The sequence below is a fragment of the Myxocyprinus asiaticus genome, chromosome 46, assembly GCF_019703515.2.
Source record: "Myxocyprinus asiaticus isolate MX2 ecotype Aquarium Trade chromosome 46, UBuf_Myxa_2, whole genome shotgun sequence".
NCBI classification, from domain to species: domain Eukaryota; kingdom Metazoa; phylum Chordata; class Actinopteri; order Cypriniformes; family Catostomidae; genus Myxocyprinus; species Myxocyprinus asiaticus.
In genome coordinates, this window is record NC_059389.1 from 19,234,704 (window position 1) to 19,256,759 (window position 22,056).

At 35.0% G+C, this 22,056-nt stretch overlaps 2 protein-coding genes across 3 annotated transcripts in view; one reads left to right on the forward strand and one right to left on the reverse strand.

The window, feature by feature from the left end:
• The window catches only part of tbc1d2b (TBC1 domain family, member 2B), a 31,861-nt gene extending 24,809 nt beyond the window's left edge, over window positions 1-7,052 (reverse strand). Inside the window, exons 1-3 of one of the 2 annotated variants that reach the window (XM_051689518.1) lie at window positions 6,646-7,052; window positions 2,508-2,652; window positions 666-828 (exon numbers count right to left, since the gene is read on the reverse strand). In XM_051689518.1, the coding sequence (XP_051545478.1) occupies window positions 666-828; window positions 2,508-2,652; window positions 6,646-6,984 (647 nt within the window). In that variant the 5' untranslated portion in view covers window positions 6,985-7,052. Of the gene's footprint in view, window positions 1-665; window positions 832-2,507; window positions 2,653-6,645 lie in introns of both variants that reach the window. The other variant, XM_051689516.1, reaches the window with a different exon arrangement.
• A 6,406-nt stretch (window positions 7,053-13,458) lies between these two features.
• LOC127435976 (hematopoietic SH2 domain-containing protein homolog) lies at window positions 13,459-19,401 on the forward strand. Its single transcript, XM_051689832.1, has 8 exons — window positions 13,459-13,730; window positions 13,997-14,136; window positions 15,210-15,376; window positions 15,801-15,890; window positions 16,172-16,337; window positions 17,547-17,708; window positions 18,059-18,748; window positions 19,009-19,401. Exons 1-8 carry the CDS (start codon window positions 13,619-13,621, stop codon window positions 19,051-19,053), a joined length of 1,572 nt encoding a protein of 523 aa, XP_051545792.1. The 5' UTR covers window positions 13,459-13,618; the 3' UTR covers window positions 19,054-19,401.
• The last annotated feature ends 2,655 nt before the right edge of the window (window positions 19,402-22,056 follow it).

A 22,056-nucleotide genomic window follows, 5' to 3' on the forward strand; every position in this document is an offset into this window, starting at 1 on the left:
GGATTTTTTTTTCCCCTTTTTCACCCAATTTGGAATGTCCAATTCCCAGTGCACTTTTAAGTCCTCGTGGTCGCATAGTGATTCGCCTCTATCAGGGTGGCAGAGGATGAATCCCAGTTGCCTCCATGTCTGAGACCATCAACCCGCGCAACTCATCACGTGACTTGTTGAGCGCGTTGCCACGGAGACATAACGCGTGTGGAGGATTCACGCCATCCACCGCGGCATCCGCGCTCAACTCACCACGTGCCCCACCGAGAACGAACCACATTATGGTGACCACGAGGAGGTTACCCCATGTGACTCTACACTGGCGTGTTGGGTGTTACCTTTGCTAGTCCTATGATTTAAGTTTTCATTAATTACAAACCCGAACCCATACATGAGAAACCCGCAGGCGCAGATCTCTAGCTCACACTATAAGGTTGACTTAGAGATCAGATTAGAGATCAGTGTTTGCTCATAGAATGAGACACGCCTGCACCCTACTGATCATGCATCTCCAGCACCGCCTAACAGCGTGCCATACCGCATGAAATTCCAGGATCAGTTTTTCTTTTTCACACGTTTTTGAAGGCCACATAACCACCATAACATAAAAATAATTATCAGCTATCTGCATGTTTCTGTCAGTATATCCCGGTGTCTGTGTCCGAGGCTTTTACCTGATCTCAGAGCCCCAGTGTCTGAGGGAACTGAGCGCTGCAGTGGGCTGAACAACAGGGCTACGTACAGACTGAACCCCGACCAGTCCATCATTGTCCATCTCAACAGCAAAGTCACTCCGAACACTTTCCATGCTCTCATTGGGCTTCTCAAAGAGCGTTGCTTCTTAAAACACAATTCAGACATAGTTTGAATTACCAACATTTATGTGTATATCTCAACTGTGACAGTCTGGTGTTTTTTCCTCATACATTAACAACACTAGGGTTGGGAACTGAGAATTGGTTCTTGTTGAGAACCGGACCCATTCTTTACAAAATACCAGAATCGGATGATCATCGTGATTTTCGGTTCCGTTAACGGTTCCCCTGCGTGAATTTTCCAGCTGGAACACCGTACTGAAATACTCTGACAGTGAGTCCAGCAGCACTGCCCTCTACTGGGTCAGAAGCGTAAAACACACAAACAAATGACTCTTATGAGCCGGCTCTGTTGAATTTACAGTGCGAAACAAAAAAGTCGCAAACACACCTTTAAATTGTTTTTTTTACATTTATATCTGCTCTGTAGAAAGGAACTCATCATTTGGCAACAGCCTGCAGAGGACAGTAAATCCAATAAGAATTGCATTTCTCATTTTCAAATAATTCTTCCTCAAAAGAACTACTGGAATCTTTACCGGAACCGTTAAGAAACTGGAATCGGAATTGTTAAATTCCTAACGATTCCCATCCCTAAACAACACTGTTGATCACTTGAATTAATTGACTAATGCACTAAGACGGTGGTTCTCAACCTTTTTGACTCCAAGGCCCCCCACTGTCCAAGACAATATTTGAAGGCCCCCTTGCCCAAAACTTGACATGTCTGATTAAAATATTTAATCATGGATAATTTTTGATTCTAGAAGTTTCAGAAAGAGTCTGTTTATAATTTGTGAACATACATCTTAAAGAATTTTTAGTATTTTAATTAAGTTGGATTATTTTAATTATTTTAATATTTCTTATTTTAGTCCCTTGGAAGTGTGCTGAGGCCCCCTAGTGGGTCCCGGCCCCCTGGTTGAGAACCACTGCACTAAGAGATACTCAGGGGCATTTGTTTTATGTAAATTAAAAAAGCCTTTGACTTGCAAAGTGGCGGTAATAAGGAGGAAGCACACTCTCTCTTTGTTTTGGTTCTGCCTTTTTGACTGACTTCTAAAATAATGCTAAATGCTACAGCAATTCTCATACATCAAAAATCACAAAACTGCCTGAGCGTTTGGCAAAAGAAAGAGCAATTGAGAGAAACCATGTCTCCCATTAGACAACTACATTTGTTAGATATGTTGGGCCCTATTTTAAGAGCAGCGCTATGCGATACGTGCAAAGACTGTGGGCACGGCCATGAAGTTTTGGTATTTTCGTGCAAGCATACGTGAAGTCTAGGCGCAAGTGGGTTTGCAAAACCGCAAGTTCAATGCGCTAATGGGCTGGGACAGTTGCAATTTAATTCTGAGGTTCTTCTCCGGTTATTGCACCATCTGCATCCTATTATATAGTCCATTGCATGTCAAGCAACATCGATATAAATGAAGACAGCCCATTCATAAGAATTTGGTAGTGTAAATGGGCTGTATGCAATTCATCACATTCATGACCTTTGACTCACCTCGGATGATTACTACAGGTTTAAAGTCTGTTTAGACTAAGTAACTGTCCTTTCATGTCAAACATATACAACAGTATCAAAAGTTCCATAGATAAAAGGAGAACATGAAAAGCAGCTGATTTCTATATTTCTTTCATGTTATCTTTTTTCCAGTGCATACAATCTGCTGCTTGTTTGCTAAGCCTCACCTGCATCTCTGGCCACCAGACCCATATGTGGATAAAACAGGGTGGGAGAGCACCGGCTGTCTCGATGGCCAGGCATGTTACAGAACTCCCAGCGTTTCTGCTGCAACTGCTGCAGCCAGTAATGCATCACCTGCCTGTTGGGCGCCTGTACATTTCAAAGGAAATAAAAGCAGTGTGAAACTAAACATCTATTTTCTGCCCTGTTGCTTTGTGGTATAACAGGAGGAACAGGATCACAGGTGTCTGCTTTGAGAACCGACAAGCTTGTTTCACTCTCAGTTCCAGTTTACAGCTCAGTGATCTGTACGTAGTGTGAAAATCAAAATACATGTGAAAAGAAAAAAGCTGTAATCAAAAATATTCTTGCATGAAAGGTTTGTTTGCACTATAGCAATGAAAACAAATAAGTACCATCAAAGCTTTAAACTAGAGAAGAAATGATATTGGGGGTTTTTACGGCCAATAATGTTAATGTTTATGACAGCGTTACGCAGAAATTATTTTCAATATTATTATTATTATTATTTCTGCTTTTTGAGACAATAGTCGTGTTAACACATACAGTCTTTTCCAGAAAATGACCTACAATTTCCAATTTATAGGTCATGTGTAAACACAACCCTTTTGGAAATACTTGTTCATTTTTCTCTGGCAATTTTCCTTAATGCGAAGTTGTAACGTTACCTATACGTTTTCTTATTGATGGTACGTGTGAACAGCGCATTTGGTACATTTGCCAGTAAAGGCAACCCAACGATTTTCCTGTAATTTACCTGGTTGCATGTGTGAATGGGGCTAATGCTAACTAAATAACCATTATGGTGCTTTCACACTAGCACTTTTGGTGCGCACCTGGGGTCAAATGATGTCAAAATTCAGTTTGTTTTTCAGAACTCGGGTGCACATCCGCAAACAGCACCCGGGTCTGCTTGAAAACGTGGTCTAGGGGTACGGTTCATAACTGATATGAATGCAATCATACCAAATCACAGAAGTGAACCGCTTGTGATGACGTATAATTCACGTCTTTGCAGACTCCCATTCGCAGTTATTATGGTATGATGCATTTCTCATTCCTGCTTGTTTCCAAATAAATCCCCTTTATACAGCAGCTCACGTTCTTCACATCTCTTGCAATGCATCTGCGGGAGACAACCACAAGTGTTGTTCTATGCATGGCAAGTTTTCATGGTAAATCGAAAGAGACAAACTTTAATATTTCACTTAACATAGTGAGGTTTTCTTGAGTTGTTGCCTAGTTATAGTGGTAAACAGCTGCTGCTTGTACTCACACTGATGATAATGTAATCGGATCGCGGTTCAGACCCAAATAATATAATGTGAACAGAGACCAGCACAGGCAGTGGGAGGGGGAGGAAATGAACTCAGGTTCAGTCCAAGCAATCTAACCAAGTGTGAAAGCACCCTTAGACAACTTGACAATACCTGTCAAGACAATATCCTGGTCATATTTAACACCAAAGTAATCAAAATACATTTTAAATGGTATTTTGCATAAATAAAATGAAGCCTACATTGTGGCATTATTGTCAGGACACTTAAGAACATTTTACCCTCCCAGTTCTGCTCTGTGAGTCATAACCCACTGCTTAAAGGTGATGTTATCAGGAAGTGTGTCATCTTTGACTCTTCAAGCATCTGAAGTAAGGCATCTATACCTGGACACTGGTCACACTTGTTAAGCATGCAGTCATAACTGTTTATGACACAGACTAGAAGTACCAGCAGGCCCTTGTAATCCACTTTTAGCTTTGCTGACTCAACCATCAGCTTGATGTTCTGATGATATGTGCAAACACAGACAGTGTGAGTTCCAGATGCTCCTGCCAGCACACACCATTTTGGCCTCAGTTCACAAAATGTTGTTCTCCTTGTCTTTAACTCTGGGTGCTGATTTTTAAACTTGACATACAGTTCATTAAGGTTACTTAAAACTAAACGCTTTTGTTCATGAACTTTTTGAAGAACCCTGTGATAGATCATGCTTCACTGTTGCCAATATCAAAAGTAGTAACATTTTAGACCTCACTGACAAGCATAAGCTATTGTATGTCAATCATAAACATAATTATTTTAAAACAAAACAAAAAATTCTGGTATAGTTGACATGTTGGAGAATAACACCAAAGTTAATTTAATGACCGTCCATATTTATTGTCTAAAAGGTATAATGCCCAAACATGAATAATAACTGAAAAGCGTATTTTTAGTCGTACCCATGTTTTGTGTGTTTTGTCAGCAGTGCTATATCATGCGTCTCTGAGCATGATCAAAATATAGTTTCATCAAATTTTGAAAGGTTTTCTGAAAAAAACCCTCTTTGCTATTTTTTGTTTAGTTATTAGCGCTTACTTATGGGTATGCCATTTAAGCATTAAGTCCTTAAAAATTCCTTCAGGGTGTAAGGGGTTAAATAGAAAAGTGTGAATACTGGTAAATATAGGCCCGGGAAAAAATTTCTAATTTCCAATTAATTGTAATCTTCACCTGAATGATCCTAATATAAATTCTTAAAATCCAAAGATGGATCTTTTACTTTTAGCCTACTAAAAGTCTATTTCAGGTTTGGATTTGTTAATTATTATATCTGTCAAACAATTTAGGCTGTTGTCAGGGGCGGACTGGCCATCGGGAGAACTGGGACTTTTCCTGAAGGGCCGAAATGGGGCCGAAAGGGCCGTGATAAGCTAAAATGGGCTGCCGCGTAGTCTTGAACGGGTCACAAACCGTATACAGAAAAGGACACTCAACAACTTTTGGGCCAGTTTCTATGTAAAATCCCAGGCCGATTTCTCTTTACAGACCACCCCTGGCTGTTGTTCATTTTTAAAATGAATATTTTTGTAATGTACCACGGTAGAAGTTTCCCTGTATAATTTACAGCATTAGCTGAGAGAGAATTTCTTTCATATTATGCAAAATGGACATAAATTAAATATACCCAAATAAATCAGAATCAATTTGTATCAAAAAAAGAACTGAATCGAAAACTTGTGAATCGGAACTGAATCAAGTTGGGAAATCTGTATCGATACCCAGCCCTCTCAGTCAATGTGTCCTTTTAATGTGTACAAAATGTGTAATACAGTTTCAAGAAATAAAGTTAGGAAACTGACATCCTGTTGCATTAATGAAAAGATTTTAATCTCTTAAACTATTTCTCCAGCCTGCTAAGAGGACAAACCCAATAGTACAGCGCAGTGCTCAATTATAACAAGAATCTCGTGTTATCGTCCTACATTCTCCAGCTATGAGACAAGATGTTTAGAGCACTGTTCAGCATGTTATATTGTATCCTGTCAACAGCCGAATTACTGAGCCAGTGTCTGAATTTCTACACATTCACTTCTGTTTACTGTATGTGTGCTTTAATTCAAATACACTTTAGGCAAGCAGTCAAGTTCAAAATGGAGAGTATATATAGTTTAACTGTAAAATAATAGTATATTATTAGGGCTGTGTCGATACAAACAAATATCACAATATTTTTTCTCATGATATTGTCTCGATACTATAGATCCATGTGTCGATATTTATATTCAACTATTTGTGTATTCATATCATGTAAACACACAACAAACTTGGCACACTGTAACTTCCAAATCAATTTAATGAGCTCACCAAGAGACAAAAAGGTGATGTTTCGAGCTACATGCTCTTCATCAGACATCAGTATATAACTGAAATATACCCAAAGAAATTGGAAAAGAAATTGGAATTGAATCGTATCGTATCGTGATGTATTGCAATTTATCGAATCGTGACGTGTAATGCAATGCGTATCGTATAGTACAGCCCTCTATTATTATTATTATTATTATTATTATTACATATTGCCAAGGGCGTAGATCTACAGGGAATCTACACCCCTGCATATTGCACACATTAAAACTAAAAAGACTTTTTTTTAGAGATGAATTATGATCATATGGTTTTGGTAAACATGACTGACAGTCCCAGGATGGACACTTTTTCATAAAAAGTTCATTAGTTTTGTAAGAAATTAATCTTTCGTAATGAAGTCCAGTGCAATTAATGTATATATGGTAAACATGCTCATGCATTTCATCCTCATGGTCACAGAGATGATTATTTAAGATGTATTACGTATTTGTACCTTGAGCAGGAACTCTTTGCCGTCGGTGTGGATCTCAAAGAGTCCCTCTTCTGCCTCCACATCATAGCTGAAGCATGCGTCCGCTATCTCAATGTGTCCCAGCGGCAGGGCGTCTTGGGGAGTCTTAAAAAAATACAAGTAACATTTCCTCGGGTCGTACACAAACCAGCGCGTTTTAAACCCTCTCAGGGGCCCTTTCCCGTGCAGTTTATTCAAGTAGCCACATAATTTGGGAGCCTGCTCCTTCGTGCCATCGCAGTCGGGCACATCTAGAGACTTGGTCGCCAGGATCCGAGAATTCCTGCTGGGACTGGGAGCGCTGTCATCCTCTTCGTGCATCTTTCTGTAGACTTTCTTCTCCTCTATCCGCAAGATACGAAGTTTCCATCCGCCTTACGACACATGACTTCCATTCTCGTGCTGCAGCGGAGGATGATGGGAAATGTGGTTTAGTCGTAAAAAGCGTTATTAGTTGATTTATTTATTTATTCATAATATATATATATATATATATATATATATATATATATATATATATATATATATATATATATATATATATATTATAAATAACTAAATCAATTATACTATATGTAAATATATATATATATATATATATTATCATTTATTTAGTTATTCATATATATATATATATATATATATATATATATATATATATATATATATATATATATATATTATGAATAACTAAATAAATTATACTATATATGTATATATATATATATAGAGAGAGAGAGAGAGAGAGAGAGAGAGAGAGAGAGAGTATAAATTCTTTAGTTATTCATAATTATAATTATAGATAGCTGTACTTTAATTTAATAATAAACTATTAAATTAATTTAATTTATTATATTAATAGACAATACATATTACTGGTAATACTTTACACTAATGTTCTGTTTGTTAACATTATGTATGAACTGACTATGAACAGTTTTTTTTACAGCATTTATTATTCTTGGTTTTGTCACAAAAGTCATTTCTAGTTGATTGGAAATATTGTGTAAAACACTAATATGAATACCTATTAACATATTTCCACATACTTTAAAGGTGCACTCAGTAACGTTTTTGTTTTTGTCATTTTGGTCTTACACTGACACTTAGCAGTGTGGATGCAGAATCATTTAAAATCAATAGTTTTCAGTTTCAGATGCCATTGTAAAAATTCACAATTCACAGTCAGCCATGATTAATTTAGTCAATGAGTGAAATTGTCAAATAACAGGACGGTTACTGAGATTAAGCGAGTAGAATTCGGTTGGTCATGTGATTCTAACATCGCAGCCCCCATGTGTGGACCCTCTCCATGTAGAATAAAACAGCTTTTATAAGGTTACTGATATGACTTGAGTCTTCATCTTATGTTTGTAGTCTTGATTTTATACATATGTTTCAAAATGACTATTCATTTCTTAAGGAGTAAAACTTTTTTAATGAGGACACAATTACTGAGTGCACTTTTAATACATAAGATTTTCTCAAGACACATCAAAAAGATGTTGGGGCCTTTATTTTTTCATTATTGTATCACTGAATTTTATGGTACATAAATAAATAACATGCTAAAATTATATACAATAAATATAACAATATTATATTATATTATATTGTAGCTACACCATGTGCATGTTCATCTAGAAGATGTATTTTTTTTAGGTTGTTTTCTCATCTGCAATACGTCTGTAAGACGTTTCCACTTGGATCTCAATAAGACATTCAGCTGATGTCTTTGAGACATTTATGATTTAAAATGTTTGTAAATCTGATCTTTTTAAGATGTTTAGCAGACGTTTATTAGATTGTGATGCTTTCCAGATGAAACGCTTTTAAACAGACATCTCAGAGATGTGATGTCTAGGATTTTATACTATATTTAAAAATAACATATAGGCTAATAATGTTTAAAACACAAGATGTCCTCTTTAGGATACACAGGCCTTAAAATAATAGCTTGTGTTATCTCAGAGAAAAGAAGAAAAAAAACACTAACATGGGCAAAAATAATTTGCTGTGTGTCAGGACTGAGGATATTTTGCCATTGTCCATGACCTTTAAGGTGTACTTTTACATTTTGTATCGTCATAAACTGAGGCAATAAAATGTGTTTTAGAATTAAAATGATCAAGATATTATTCATCACCTGTTAGAGGTGAGGTGAATGATATTGGGCCTGGTGTACAATAAACTCATGCAAACCACGACCATTCGGGGGAGCAAAAGAGTCATTCTTTATTATATCTCTCACAATCTGTAGATCTGCTGTAGTGTGTGATTGCTGTTTATATAAATATATGTCTATTTCATTTTTTCCAAAATGCCTTGGTAGCATTTAAACAATGTCAGTCTACGTCTACTCATATTGTCCTCTCTTGTGTTTTTAAAAAAAACTCAACACTCAAATACTGAAATTGTGACAATATTCTTACATCACGATGAATCTCACATTCCATTTGGAAAATGGAGACTTTGGGAAATTTCTGCTCTGTTCCATTGCAGTGACTGGAATTACTGGAAACATGAATGATGCCCATGAATTTAATTAGAAGAGAGTGAAAGTGATTCTCACTACAGGATGTGTCATTCAAATGAGACGAGAGGACTGTGTCATTAAACTCTAACCTCACCTGACAGAAACAAGATTACTGCTTTCACCTTTGGTTAAAAAAAAAAAAAAAAAACATATAACAGGAATAGCTGACATGCTCAGAAGTATTTGGACATTAAAGTTACACTTAAAAATGTAAGAATACTTTTTGGGCCCACTGTATAGGCCTATGATACTCATAACAGGACATTATTTAATTGTGCCTCTGTATCTCTGAATATAATATTCTGTTTTTACTGTTTAGTATGTTAAAACAATAATGAAACAATGATTAACCTTTCCTTGTAATCACTTAAACAGTGTGTTTCCATGCCCCCACATATTTAGGTTGCCATGGTTCCTGTATTAACTGTTTGTTTGAGATGAAAGACAGAGGGAAACACTCTCCTTTCCTGTACCACAAGACCAGCTGAGAGCTTTTCTTAAGGTGACATCTGTTTGATACCACTGGCACAAGTGAAATTACAAATTAAATTAAAAATTAAAAATGCAATATTGTTTGTTTTGCATAAGAGTGATTTTCACAAAACCTGTTAAGAAAATGTCCTGGTCCTGTTTTATTCCAAAATCAACAGCAACTAATACAAATGTATATTTGGCATTTAAAATGAACCCAATTTTTAGGGCCATTAAGATATTTTTTACATTGTGACATTATTTTCATGACAGTTACGCACATCACCTCCACCCCTCCCCCAATTTCCATTACTGTATTGTGAAAAAATATGGTCATGGTAATAAAAAAATTGCATATTAATTAAATTGTAAATTTTGGTAGTACTCCCTTGGTACTGCTTTTCATTTTATCTCATTTTAATGTAAAACATCATTGTATAACAGTATATTTTTACTTGTGTTCAGAGAATTTTTAAATACGTTTTTTTTTTTCTTACCCCATTGGCAATTCTTATTGTTTTTAAGCATAAACCTCACAAAATGTTGGTTTAAAATGAGAAAAAGCAATATTTCAATAAGTTATGAAAACTGAAAACAAATCTAAATGTTCTCAAATAAATAAGCTTATCTTGTTTTAAGGATGTTTAGATACACTGAAAAAAAAATTGTGGTGAAGAAAATATAGCAGATTAGATGAAGTACTTTCTACACTGAAAAATTTGTTTAAGCGTGAACTTAAAAATATTACGTAAATTCTACATTTGTACTCAGTTCAAACATGTAAAAATGAATGCTCTACCTTTTAAGTAAATATTATTTATGATTGTTTATCATATTTACAATGCATCATCATGTATCAATCCTAAAGTAGAAAACATTGTCATATTTATTAGCTAATTTTTGTAAATTTTACTTGATGTTTCGAAGCTGGTGTTCCCAGCATGCACCAGGCTTATTTAATTAATAAGCTTGCATGGTTTCACTGTTTGCAAGTTTATTTACACCGTTTTTATTGTTGATTTTGATGTTATGCTTGATAACTTCTTGTTTTGTGAAGTCTGAAGATCATTTTCTACTCAAAATGATCCGTTCATGATACTTTTTTTGCTGATTGTTAACGTCATCGTGTTTTGTGCACCAGTGCACAGCCCTGTGTCATGTTACAATCGTCTGTAATTCAAGGTGATGTTGTCTAATAGACCACATGCGTCAAGTTTCCCTGTGGAAGGCTTCATGGGACGTGATTAAATGTGTGCTCATAAGAAAAGTTCAAAATGTGGTGTTCTAATTAAATGTTCATTTAAAAATTGCTATGTTTTTTTAAGTACCATGTAAATCATATTTTTTAGTAAAAGTTACTGTATTAACCTAAGTTAAATTTACTTACTTTAATTAATATTATGTCATAAAATAAAGTTGAATACTTAATTTTATACCTTTAAAATTTACTTGGAAAAACTGTGTGCAAAAACCTGTGAAATAAAAAATTAAGTATATTTTCTAATCATTTTTTCAGTGTATTTTTACTGGAAAACAAGACAAAATGCTGATGAAGGTTTTTGTTATTATTATTGTGAAATCCTTGATGATTAATTTAGCCTTTCTTTTTACATACTATTACTTACAAAGCCTTTTGTGTTTCCATACTGTATATTTGTAGTTAAAATGCACCATTGCAATGCTATTTAATGACAATTAATACTGTATCTTATCTCTGTTTCTGTTATTTTTCATGATAGTTGTCTCAGTTCTTAAAAGATGTCACACAATTCTGCAGCAAGCAGAAGCAACTGTCACTTTGACCTTTTGAAATGTCAAGCAGTCTGACTTGAATTGTCATTGTGTCTCACAGAGAAGCGTCTTTATTTCTTTTTACCTGTATTTCTCTCACCTTTGAGGTCCGAGGGTACACAAACCTAGATGCATACATCAACTGTCAACATCAAACTATAAAATCTCTCTGAGGAATGTCTGGTTAAATTGTCACTCTGCCCATGAATAATTAATTAAGTTACATATTGAAAATAGGTGTCCAAACTTATTAATGTTTGAACAATCTGGAGTTACAGTTTCGGAATTTTAAAGTACATGTAAAAGAACTAAGTTTTGTCAAGTTGTGTCCCACGGAAGACAGAAAATCATAGTTGGAATGAAATTGAGATGAGTAAATGATCACAGAATGTTTATTATTTGTGTGAACAATCCCTTTGATAATTCATACGGTTTTTAATTTATTGAGTGGCTTTGGGCTGGAGGGGATTGCCATAATACACAATTAGTGATTCACCAGCACCAAACAAGGGAAATTACAGTAAATTCGTATTCCAGTATTCCCTGCAGTCCCTAAACTATCCCTAAAGTCAAAGATCAAACAGATGATGTACAGTAATCCCACTCAATATTGATGAAGTAACCCCAGTACAGACACACTGGATGGAAGTTGTGAGGAAGAACCCTGTACACCGTGACACATTACGTCTGAGGAGGCTGTTTGTCCCACACATGAGGGGAATAGATCAGGGCAGGCTGAGCAAACCACAGAGCTACAGTAGACACACTTTAACCATGATGACTCAGCCATGTGTTGTTATGATTGAGTCTTTGCAGGGTGGCCAACTACAGTATGGCGGCTAAATGCTGGCATGACACTGATTTCACTTTTAAGATTGTATGCAATAGTTTCAGTAACAAATAGCTCAATAAGCTTGTTTAAACTGCTGGAATCAAATCTTTTATGTCTATGAGTTACAAAAGGTGTTTGGACACTTTAAAGTGCACTTAAAATTGATGATTTTCATTGCATCGATATAATATTAAATCATACTTCACTTTTCTAAACCATTTTTGCATTTAGTTTTAATCAACTCATCCCATGGTCATTTTAAGTTTATGTTCTGTATGGGGTCAGCTTCCCTCAAGTTTCAACATGATCACACAGGAAATCGACATGTTGCTTCCGAAAGTTCATGTACCCTGAAATCGACCCCATTCTGCCAAATTACTTTCAAGCGCCATCCAACATCTGTCATTTTTGCATAATTTCAACTGTGGTCATCTTTTCTTCTGGCGCTACTGATAGCGTGTTGAGCGAGCAACTTCCAAGACACGAGTTCTGGTCCCATGGAAACCAGGAAGTAATTGCATTCACATAACAATGGTGAGCTTGATCTGGAGGTTGCATTCTCACTCTAAAATTACATAACTGACTGGTTAGGTGTAGGGTTGGGCTTTTAATAAAATATGCATTCCTGTTGACTGTACTACATAATTTACAACTAAAAATACAACTCACTTTTGGCACCATTCTGTGGAAACTGAAGCACACATACGCCTATATGTTAAACAACACTTCCAGCTTTGGCCACTGGGGGCAGTGATTCAAATTTCGGTAAGCACAGACCGATTTCAGCAGCAAAACTTTTGACCTAATGTCGTCAATTCAGTGTGATCATTTTTAAAAATGGCCATAAACTTCAAACCTTCAAAATGCAATTTGCCATTTTGTTTTCTAATGCAGTGACAATCATACTTTAAAAAAAAAAATGTGGCTTAAAGGACCAAATACTTTTAGGGACCACTGTATTAAAGAAGTGTCTTAATTGTGTTTTCAATATTTGCCAATAGGTAGCAGTTTCTTCTTCTTGAAGTTTACACAACTTCCTGCAAGTATGTTACCCACCACTACAAAAATAAATGTGTGCGTGTGTGTGTGTGTGTGTGTGCTGTGAGACCACATTTCTTTCCTCTACACTGTTCCATTTCTCTTCAAGAAACTCTGTGATCTGTGTTAGAATGTTTTTGTTTCTTTCCTTCCCTCCCGCGCGCTGTCATACATACGTGAGCTAAGCAACCATCTGTATAACTCTAATTTTCCAAACCCTGTGGAACGACATCTGAGGTGAATGTCAGCGAAGTATATCAGTCTGTATCTGTTAGCACCCCTTCACAATGTCCTCTCTTTCTTCAGAAGTATATCAGATGTGTGAGAGGCAGAGCACATTTTTAATTTTCAACAACATGACACTGAAATCACACTGCACGCATCAACGCACGCCAACAGGTATGTCTCCGGTGTCCATGCTCTTGTTCTTGATATGTTTTGAATTGATTATTTATTTGTGATTATGTCTCTTTTTTTATCATTATAAAAAATTATTAATCGTTTTGTGTGAAATTATCCATATTTTGTTCCATAAGTAAATTTTATGTAAATAAATAAAAGAAACCTGCTGTTATCAAGTGGTTTTCCATGGAAGTCTTCCACAGAAATGAGATAAACTGATGCGGTCACAATAAATGAAGGTTTTATATTTTGTCTCTTCTTAGGATCTCTGTGGACCAGCACACACTGTGTTAGACAGTACAGCTCTAAATCCCAGCACAACTACCTCACAAGAACACATCCAATGAACAACAGCAGGCCCAAATCTCACAGGTTCCACTCTTGCCTGATGTTTCGCTTCAAGGTATGACTTATGTTTTAGATTTTTAATTAAGATATACATTGGCCTCAAAATACTGTATATTTGGACACTTAAACCACACTTTTAAATGTATTTGTTATTGCATTAGATACAAATGGAACAAAATACCAAAACAAATGGCATCTGCAAAATTATGCAAGACCTTTTCTAAGGACTAACTTGACTTTTCTTAACCATCATTTGCAATTACTTCTAATGTAGTGACATTTATACTTTTTAAAGAGTGGCTTAAAGGAATAGTTCACCCAAAAATGATCATTCTCCCATCATTTACTCACCCTCATGCCATCCCAGATGCGTATGACTTTTTTTCTTCTGCAGAACACAAATGAAGATTTTTAGAAGAATATTTCAGCTCTGTAGGTCCATATGATGCAAGTGAATGGTGGCCAGAACTTTGAAGCTACAGAAAGCACATAAAGGGAGCATAAACGTAATCCATAAGACTCCAGTGGTTAAATCCATGTCTTCAAAAGCGATATGATATGTGTGGGTGAGAAACAGATATATTTTTAAGTCCTTTTGAACCTACAGGGCTGAGTTATTTTTCTAAAAGTCATACACATCTGGGATTGCATAAGGGTGAGTAAATGATCAAAGAGTTTTCTTTTTTGGGTAAACTATCCCTTTAAATGTCCAAATACTTTTTGGGACCCTTCACTGTATAGTAATTTACCTCTTTAAAATGGTTGTATTGCTTGTCATATAATCTAATTTGGCCTAGCTGTCTCTGACAATCTAGTATTACAGTAAAAGTAGGCTGGTGAGCTGTGATGTAGAAGTACAAGAAATTCATAGGAAATTTTTTAGCTGAGAAAGGTAGTGCAGAGGTGGTAAAATGTAACTATGCCGAACTGTTTCGGTTCTGGCATGATAAACAAGAACAATAGCTGTGTTGAGAACGCCACAGGCATTTTATGACATCGCCTGGAAAATAGGCAAATGAGGTTCTTGGTGTGGAAAGGCACTATCAAGTCTAGTGTCATTGGACATCCAGTGCATTGTCTAAGTAGTCTCACCTTGACAAAGTTGTCTCAAATTCTGGATTGAAACAGGATCGAGTGAGGATGGACCAGAGGCAACCTGTAAGGGACATCCAGACAGAAAACACAGAGAGCAGGCTGAGGAAACTGGCCCTCAAGTGGTTTACGGAGACCCAGGCACCTCTCATTCTACATAATGGGAATTTTCCAGAATGGTTCCAAGGATTCATCAGCAGAAAGTAAGAAGTGCTTCTTTAGCTGCCCCAACTATTGGAACAAGCAATAGACATTTATTATAAATAAACATCATTTACTTCCTCTAAACCCGTATGCCCTTCTGTCTTCCATGGAACACACCATTCACTTTCATTATAAGGAAAAAAATGCAAGTAAAGGTAGACAGAAAGTCATATAGGTTTAATTTTTGGGTGAACTATCCCTTTAAGTGACACTGTAATAAAGCATCTGGTATTCGTTAATTGTTTTATGTAATGCAAGACTAAAATAGAATTTCTTCATAGCATTTTATAGCATTTTGGAATCTGAAAACTTCAAGTTTCAGTTTAAACATGCACGCTTACACTAGTCTTAATATTGTCATAAAAGCAGTATTAGTTGGATATGAGCTCATTTCATTATTCCTCTATTGTGTATGTTTCACAGGGATACAGAGGAGCATTTAAAAGACAAAGAATTGGGCTGCTTCCTCATTCGGCTCAGTGATAAAGCCACTGGATACATTCTGTCATATAAGTGAGTTTGTGTATCTTACACTTTGAAACAATATTAATGGCTACTCTATATACATTCAATTAAGACTTCATTGGTCTTTTCTGGTGTACCATTTAGATTTTTTTATTTTTAAATGACTTTGCTTATAACCAGATATTTGCATTTCCTTTAAGCAAAGTAGGAAACTGTTCAAATGCAAAGTTTTGGTTGAATTTAACCTATTTTGGGGGGGTCATTATTTTATGGTATTTGTTGAATAATTTTGAAATTGTATTTTAACCGTATTAATAATTGTTTTTCAGAGGTCGTGATCGATGTCGGCACTTTGTCATCAATCAGAATAAAGAGGGACGCTTCATTGTGACGGGCGACACAGAGATGCATGATACACTGACCAGCCTGATCGAGTATTACAAGACAAGCCCCATTGAACCTTTTGGAGAGTATCTGACACTGTCATGTTTTGAGGTGAACTCTCTACCCCTCCACATCTGCGACCACATTTAAATAAAGTTATATTTCATCATAATACTTGAATTATTTAGTGTTGAAGATTGTATTATATTGCCTTTTTGCTAACTCTAATTATATTATTATATGGTAACATCTAAATTAATTGGATTTATTCAATTTAAAAAATTTAACATGACTGAATCAACCTGAATACAATATGAATTTTTAAGGTATCAATCAGGTAGAAATATCTTCTTAATGTAGCAATTATAATGTACCACTTTTCACAGTGTTTATTATTATTATTTTGCTAACTGTATTTTAACTGTATATTATATTATATTATTAATTACATATTATTGTTAGTATTTATTTATTATTATTATTCTATTAATATTATATTACAAAAACTGTTAACCTAAAAATGTGCTTCATAAGGTAACATCTAGAATGACTGGATTTATTCAAGTAAAAAAATATAACATGACTGAATCAATCTGAATAAATTAGGCTACTACACCAACAAAATGAATTTGTAAGGTATAGATCAGCAATAATAATTGACCAATTTTATATTATTATTTAGCTAAATGTATTCCTATTATATTACTGTATATTATATTATATTATTGTTATTATTTATTAATGATTAATTAATGTATACAAAAAAATGTTAACCTAAGAATGTGCTTTTCATCGTAACATCTAAAGTAACTGGATTTATTCAAGTTAAAAATTATAACATGACTGAATCAACCTGTATACATTACGTTACACCATAAAAAATAAAAAAAATAAATTAAAAAAATTAAAAAGAATTTAAGATCTAGATCAGGTAAAAATATCTTCTTAATGTGGCAATTATAACTGACCCCTTTTCAGTGTATATAATTATTATTTTTCTATCTGTAATTTAACTGTATATCTGTATATTATATTATTTTATATAACATTATATTGTGTTATAATTTAATTTTATAATGTATATAATGTTATTTATGTATAAATATATGTATGTATTTATATTTTGAAAATTGTATACAGTTTGTATTGCATTATGTAGCTACAACCAAACAAGTACGTAACTGAATGTTTATTTATTTATTTAATTATTTATTATTTGTAACTATATTAATTCACTAAATCATACATGTTGGTTTAAAAAGTTTATTGTTTACTGTGCATATCTGATCTTTTCTATGTGTGTTTATATGTGTGTTGCAGTCTTCCACAAGCGACCTGTATGATGTGGTTCATTTTGACCAGAGGGAAAAGCCAGGTGTGAGTGTGAAAGCTATGAAGGATATTTGGCATCATCAGTGTGAAAAGACCAATGAGATCCTGCAGCCTCCAGCCCTGCCGCCCAAAGGCAACAGAAACACACAGGTATGTCACATTCATTTAAATACTTTTTGAAAGAATTTTTATTAATTTATTTTTTATAAATATTCTTATTTTTCCATTTATTTTTGAACCAACTTTCTATATCTTTAACTGTGTACTTTATAAACTACATTGATTTATATAAGTAAGGATTTGATCAAACTTGATAAAAAAATAAAAAAAATAATTGTGTACTGTTCAAAGTGGTTAAAGACACTTAAGACCAAATTTTTAATGTGGTTTTTAATATTTGTTTATTACTATGCATTCTTCAATATTATTTTTGTCAGTACATGTTACTTAAACATCTGACTGTGGATTCACATCTGGATAATTGTGATTTCTTTCCACAGTCAGTACCTCCAGTGCCAAGAAAAAGCCTTCCTATAAAATCTGCCTCCTTGGAAATCAAACACAGCCCAGAAAACGTGCTGTATACTCAGGTAGAACTGCAGAGGCCCAAAGAAAGAGTCAGAACGTCCACTGAGGACATTTCAATTATAGCTCTTAGGGTCAACCAGGGAGCACACCCCAAAGGCCCAAGACTACAGAAAAACCCTGTTGTAAATCAAGGAACCATATACTCCGAACTCATGGTGCCGAACTGCCGAAGTCAGTCCCTGCCTTTCCTGGATGATGACAATGAACAAGACGAACAGTTCTACAGGAAAAGCCAACCCCACCTGTCTTCTCACACACAGGGGGAACAGCTCAGTAATCCACCAACCAACAGGTTGCCAAGTCTCAGCAACAGTCTGGATAAGCTATGCAATAATTCTCTCTATCAACTAGCTGGAACATCTTGCAACCAAAGCGTAGCAGGGCAGGGAATTTCAATGGTCAACATGCAATGGAATGATGCTGCGTATGCTGAGGTGTCTCTCGAATCCGTTCCTAATCACATTCACGTGGATGACACATACGAGCAGATTCCAGATGCACGGCCTACAGCCAGAGACAAGGAGAAATCAGCTCAAACTAATACATATGAGACGCTAACCGACCTAAAATCAAAGCACATCTTTTCTGCCAGAGGCATTAAGGTGAGTGTATGTGAGATGCATATGTAATTGATATGGGTGATACAAATTAACCAGAAAAAGTCAAGGTGAAGTGTGTAATTTCTGGGCAGCTAGGAGCACCAAATGTTTAAATTGAACTTGTTTAAACGATTTTTTTAGCAACAAATGTATGGATTAAGAATATGATTTTTTTGCAATTCAGTGTTTAGCTTGTAAAGCAGTTAATTAATCAATAAATGACTCTTCAATTAATTGTAATAACAGACTTCCTTTTCCTGCAGGCTGAGAAATGGAAATGGCTGTCCCCTGAATACTGGAAAAAATAACTCTTCATTCTCTTCATAAATGCGTTTCCAGGCATGAATCACAGTCATCACAAAGTTACACTATCTGAGAACAGTCGTAGAAAACCCTAACAGTCTGAGAAAAAGCTAACTTTATTTACTTTGAAGCTATTTCCGATTATTGAATACTAGAAATACTAGGACAGAGCTTTATTTTTTATCAACTGTGAAATGTTTTTAAGTATTTGATATTTGTGAAATATTTTAATTTGTATATGTTTATTTACTATTTATTGACTTAATAAACATCACATTTCTGTGTTTACGGTTTCATGATTGGGAGAACAAGAATCCATTGGAACAGGAGCAAGCACCTTTAAAAGCAGTTAATTGTCCACCTACTTTCATTCTTTTTAGTTATGTGACTGGTGTAGTGCAGTATCATAAAACATCTGGGTATTAATAAAAAAAACCATTCAGGATCATCAGAAGTGGGCCATGTTGAAAAAGGGTAATCCACAAATGTGTCATTACACCTACATGTCTCACACATAACATTAGCTGCCTCAATTCATTCAATTCTTAGACATGTGTGACATTATTGTGGTTCAGGTAGGAATTTGTAAAGGAAACAATATCTGCAAGATTTGACAGTCAAGGACTTTCTATGACTAATAGATCTACAGTGGCCCCACAAAAAGTATGTAGACACTTAAGCCACACTTTAAAATTTTGATTGGACTAATGAAACTAAGGTTGAATAGTTTGGGAAGAACACGCAGCACTACGTTTGGCGTAAAATGGGCACCGCATACCAACATGAAAACATCGTCTCAACGGTGAAGTACGGTGGAGAGAGCATCATAATTTGGGGCTGCTTCGGGGCCTGGACCGCTTGCCATCATCATATATTTATTTCTTATAATATTTGTATTTTTATATATTTATATGAAAGTACTTGTACATATTACATGTATTTAACAGACATACTTCAATTCATCTAAGAAGATGTTGATATTTTGAGTATATCAGCTGGGGGTTCAACAAAACATGTTGTTATCAAAAACGTTGAATAAAATATGAAATACGATATGAAATATAATGAATTTTTGCATATTTTCTTGGTATGCATAACACTATTAATATCTGCACCACAATTCTTGTATGATTCCAGCTTTATTGACCATGAATCTAATTATTAACCATTTAAGTTTAGATGAGCCCATGAGAAAAAAGATTCTTGTCAAAAATATAACTACAGTCTTGAACAACACAAAATAGGTATCGTTTGAAAGCTTAGAAGCTCTACTTTACAATGCATGTAGGCATTATGACCAAAATAAGTGCGTTTAAATTTGCAGACGAATCAGAAGTGTTCCGTTTTGATCATTTATGAAACATATTGCACTGTACATATTATTGCAATCAGTAAAAACATCAAACTCATCAAAAAGCCATATGTCATATGTTGTTGAAAAGCTCTCAAAGAGTAGAATACAACCAGCCTTTTTTCTTTTTCTTTTTTACTCACAGACAAAAATATAGTGAGTAATTGCTAAGTATGTCTTTGACATTTATGTGGCTTTTTCTTATATGCCACGCTTTCACTTTTCATCTCACGAAAAATAAACTGAACATAAAATATCACACAACATTAATTGGAGGAGGCGATTATCTTTCAAACGAGTCCACGCACAGATCATTAGATAACCCACACGAAACACAGTGTTACATGTGGCCACCAGTACATGACACAGACTTGATGCAGACTCATTGAGTCAAAAGGTACTCATTCTGTGAAATCTCATTTCTAAAATCATGTCTGCAGGTTTGCATGTGTAATTAGTTCTTATGTACAGTTATTATGTTTTATTTGTTTGGAGAGGCTTTTGGACACTTGGAGATGTTTTTGTACACTAGCACTTTTTTTAATGCTAGAACTTTGATTGCTTTGTCGCATCAACACAAAATTTTACTCAGTTACGGGTATAATGATTGGGAACAAAAAAAAAGCAGTTTTTCAGAACCACTTTATTTCACCAAGAGATTTATCATGTAAAATCAGAAAAAAGGTACATTTTTGGCTCAATTTTTATTTTATTTTATTTTTATTTATTTTTTCAGCAGTTTCTTAAGCTGAGAGTCTCAGACTTTATCATAATCTATATCATAAAAAATGTGAAAAGTTTTCTTTACAATGATACCAAACATTTTTTGTTGTTGAGTTATAAGTCTTTAATTTTGGGTATCCCACTGAAACAGGAAATCTTTAAAAACACCTTCAGATCCTACAGTAAATGATTAATACACAGAGTGGGAATCAGATGCTGTAAAACTTTAGTGTCTTCAAAATTACCTTACCTGCCAATTACAAAGACCATCTGTGAGGGAACACATCTGTCTTACTGTGCCGGTGTGCAACCACCGGAATCATTAAAACACATGATGTCATTGTACTGTAACCATAAGTGCCCTTATTGCAGGCACTATATCGAGATTCTGTCTCTGCCTTCAATATTTTAAATGTCGGCAGTCTAGTTGGTTCCCAGTAACATATACTTACCACGTATACTGTAAATAGACTATTTAAATCAAAGAATTCAAAATTACAATCTAATAAAAATCTATAAAAGAGCTAGTAGCATAACACTCCCTGACTGTGTGACTGTCCAATACTCATATGGGGAATTTGATATGACATGGCAGAAATTTTAATACTTGTTACCAGGGACAGTCATCAAATATGTGATCATCATGAGGGAAGAGCAGCAAAAAGGGCCTCCTTGATTTTTAAACACAATAAATCTGTCTAAAACAATAATGTGACTAATTTATAGATTGAGAGATCATTTACAGTACTTGTTGATCACAAACAAGTTACATATAATAACAGCGATAAAAATCGAACTCTCTGAGGGACTGTGATTTCTGTGAAGGCCTTAATACATTTACATTCACTTTTTTTATACACATAGAACTTTTCGTGCATGGGGGTGGGGGATTTGGTTGTGGATTATTTAGGGCACATAACAGCAGAAACATAAA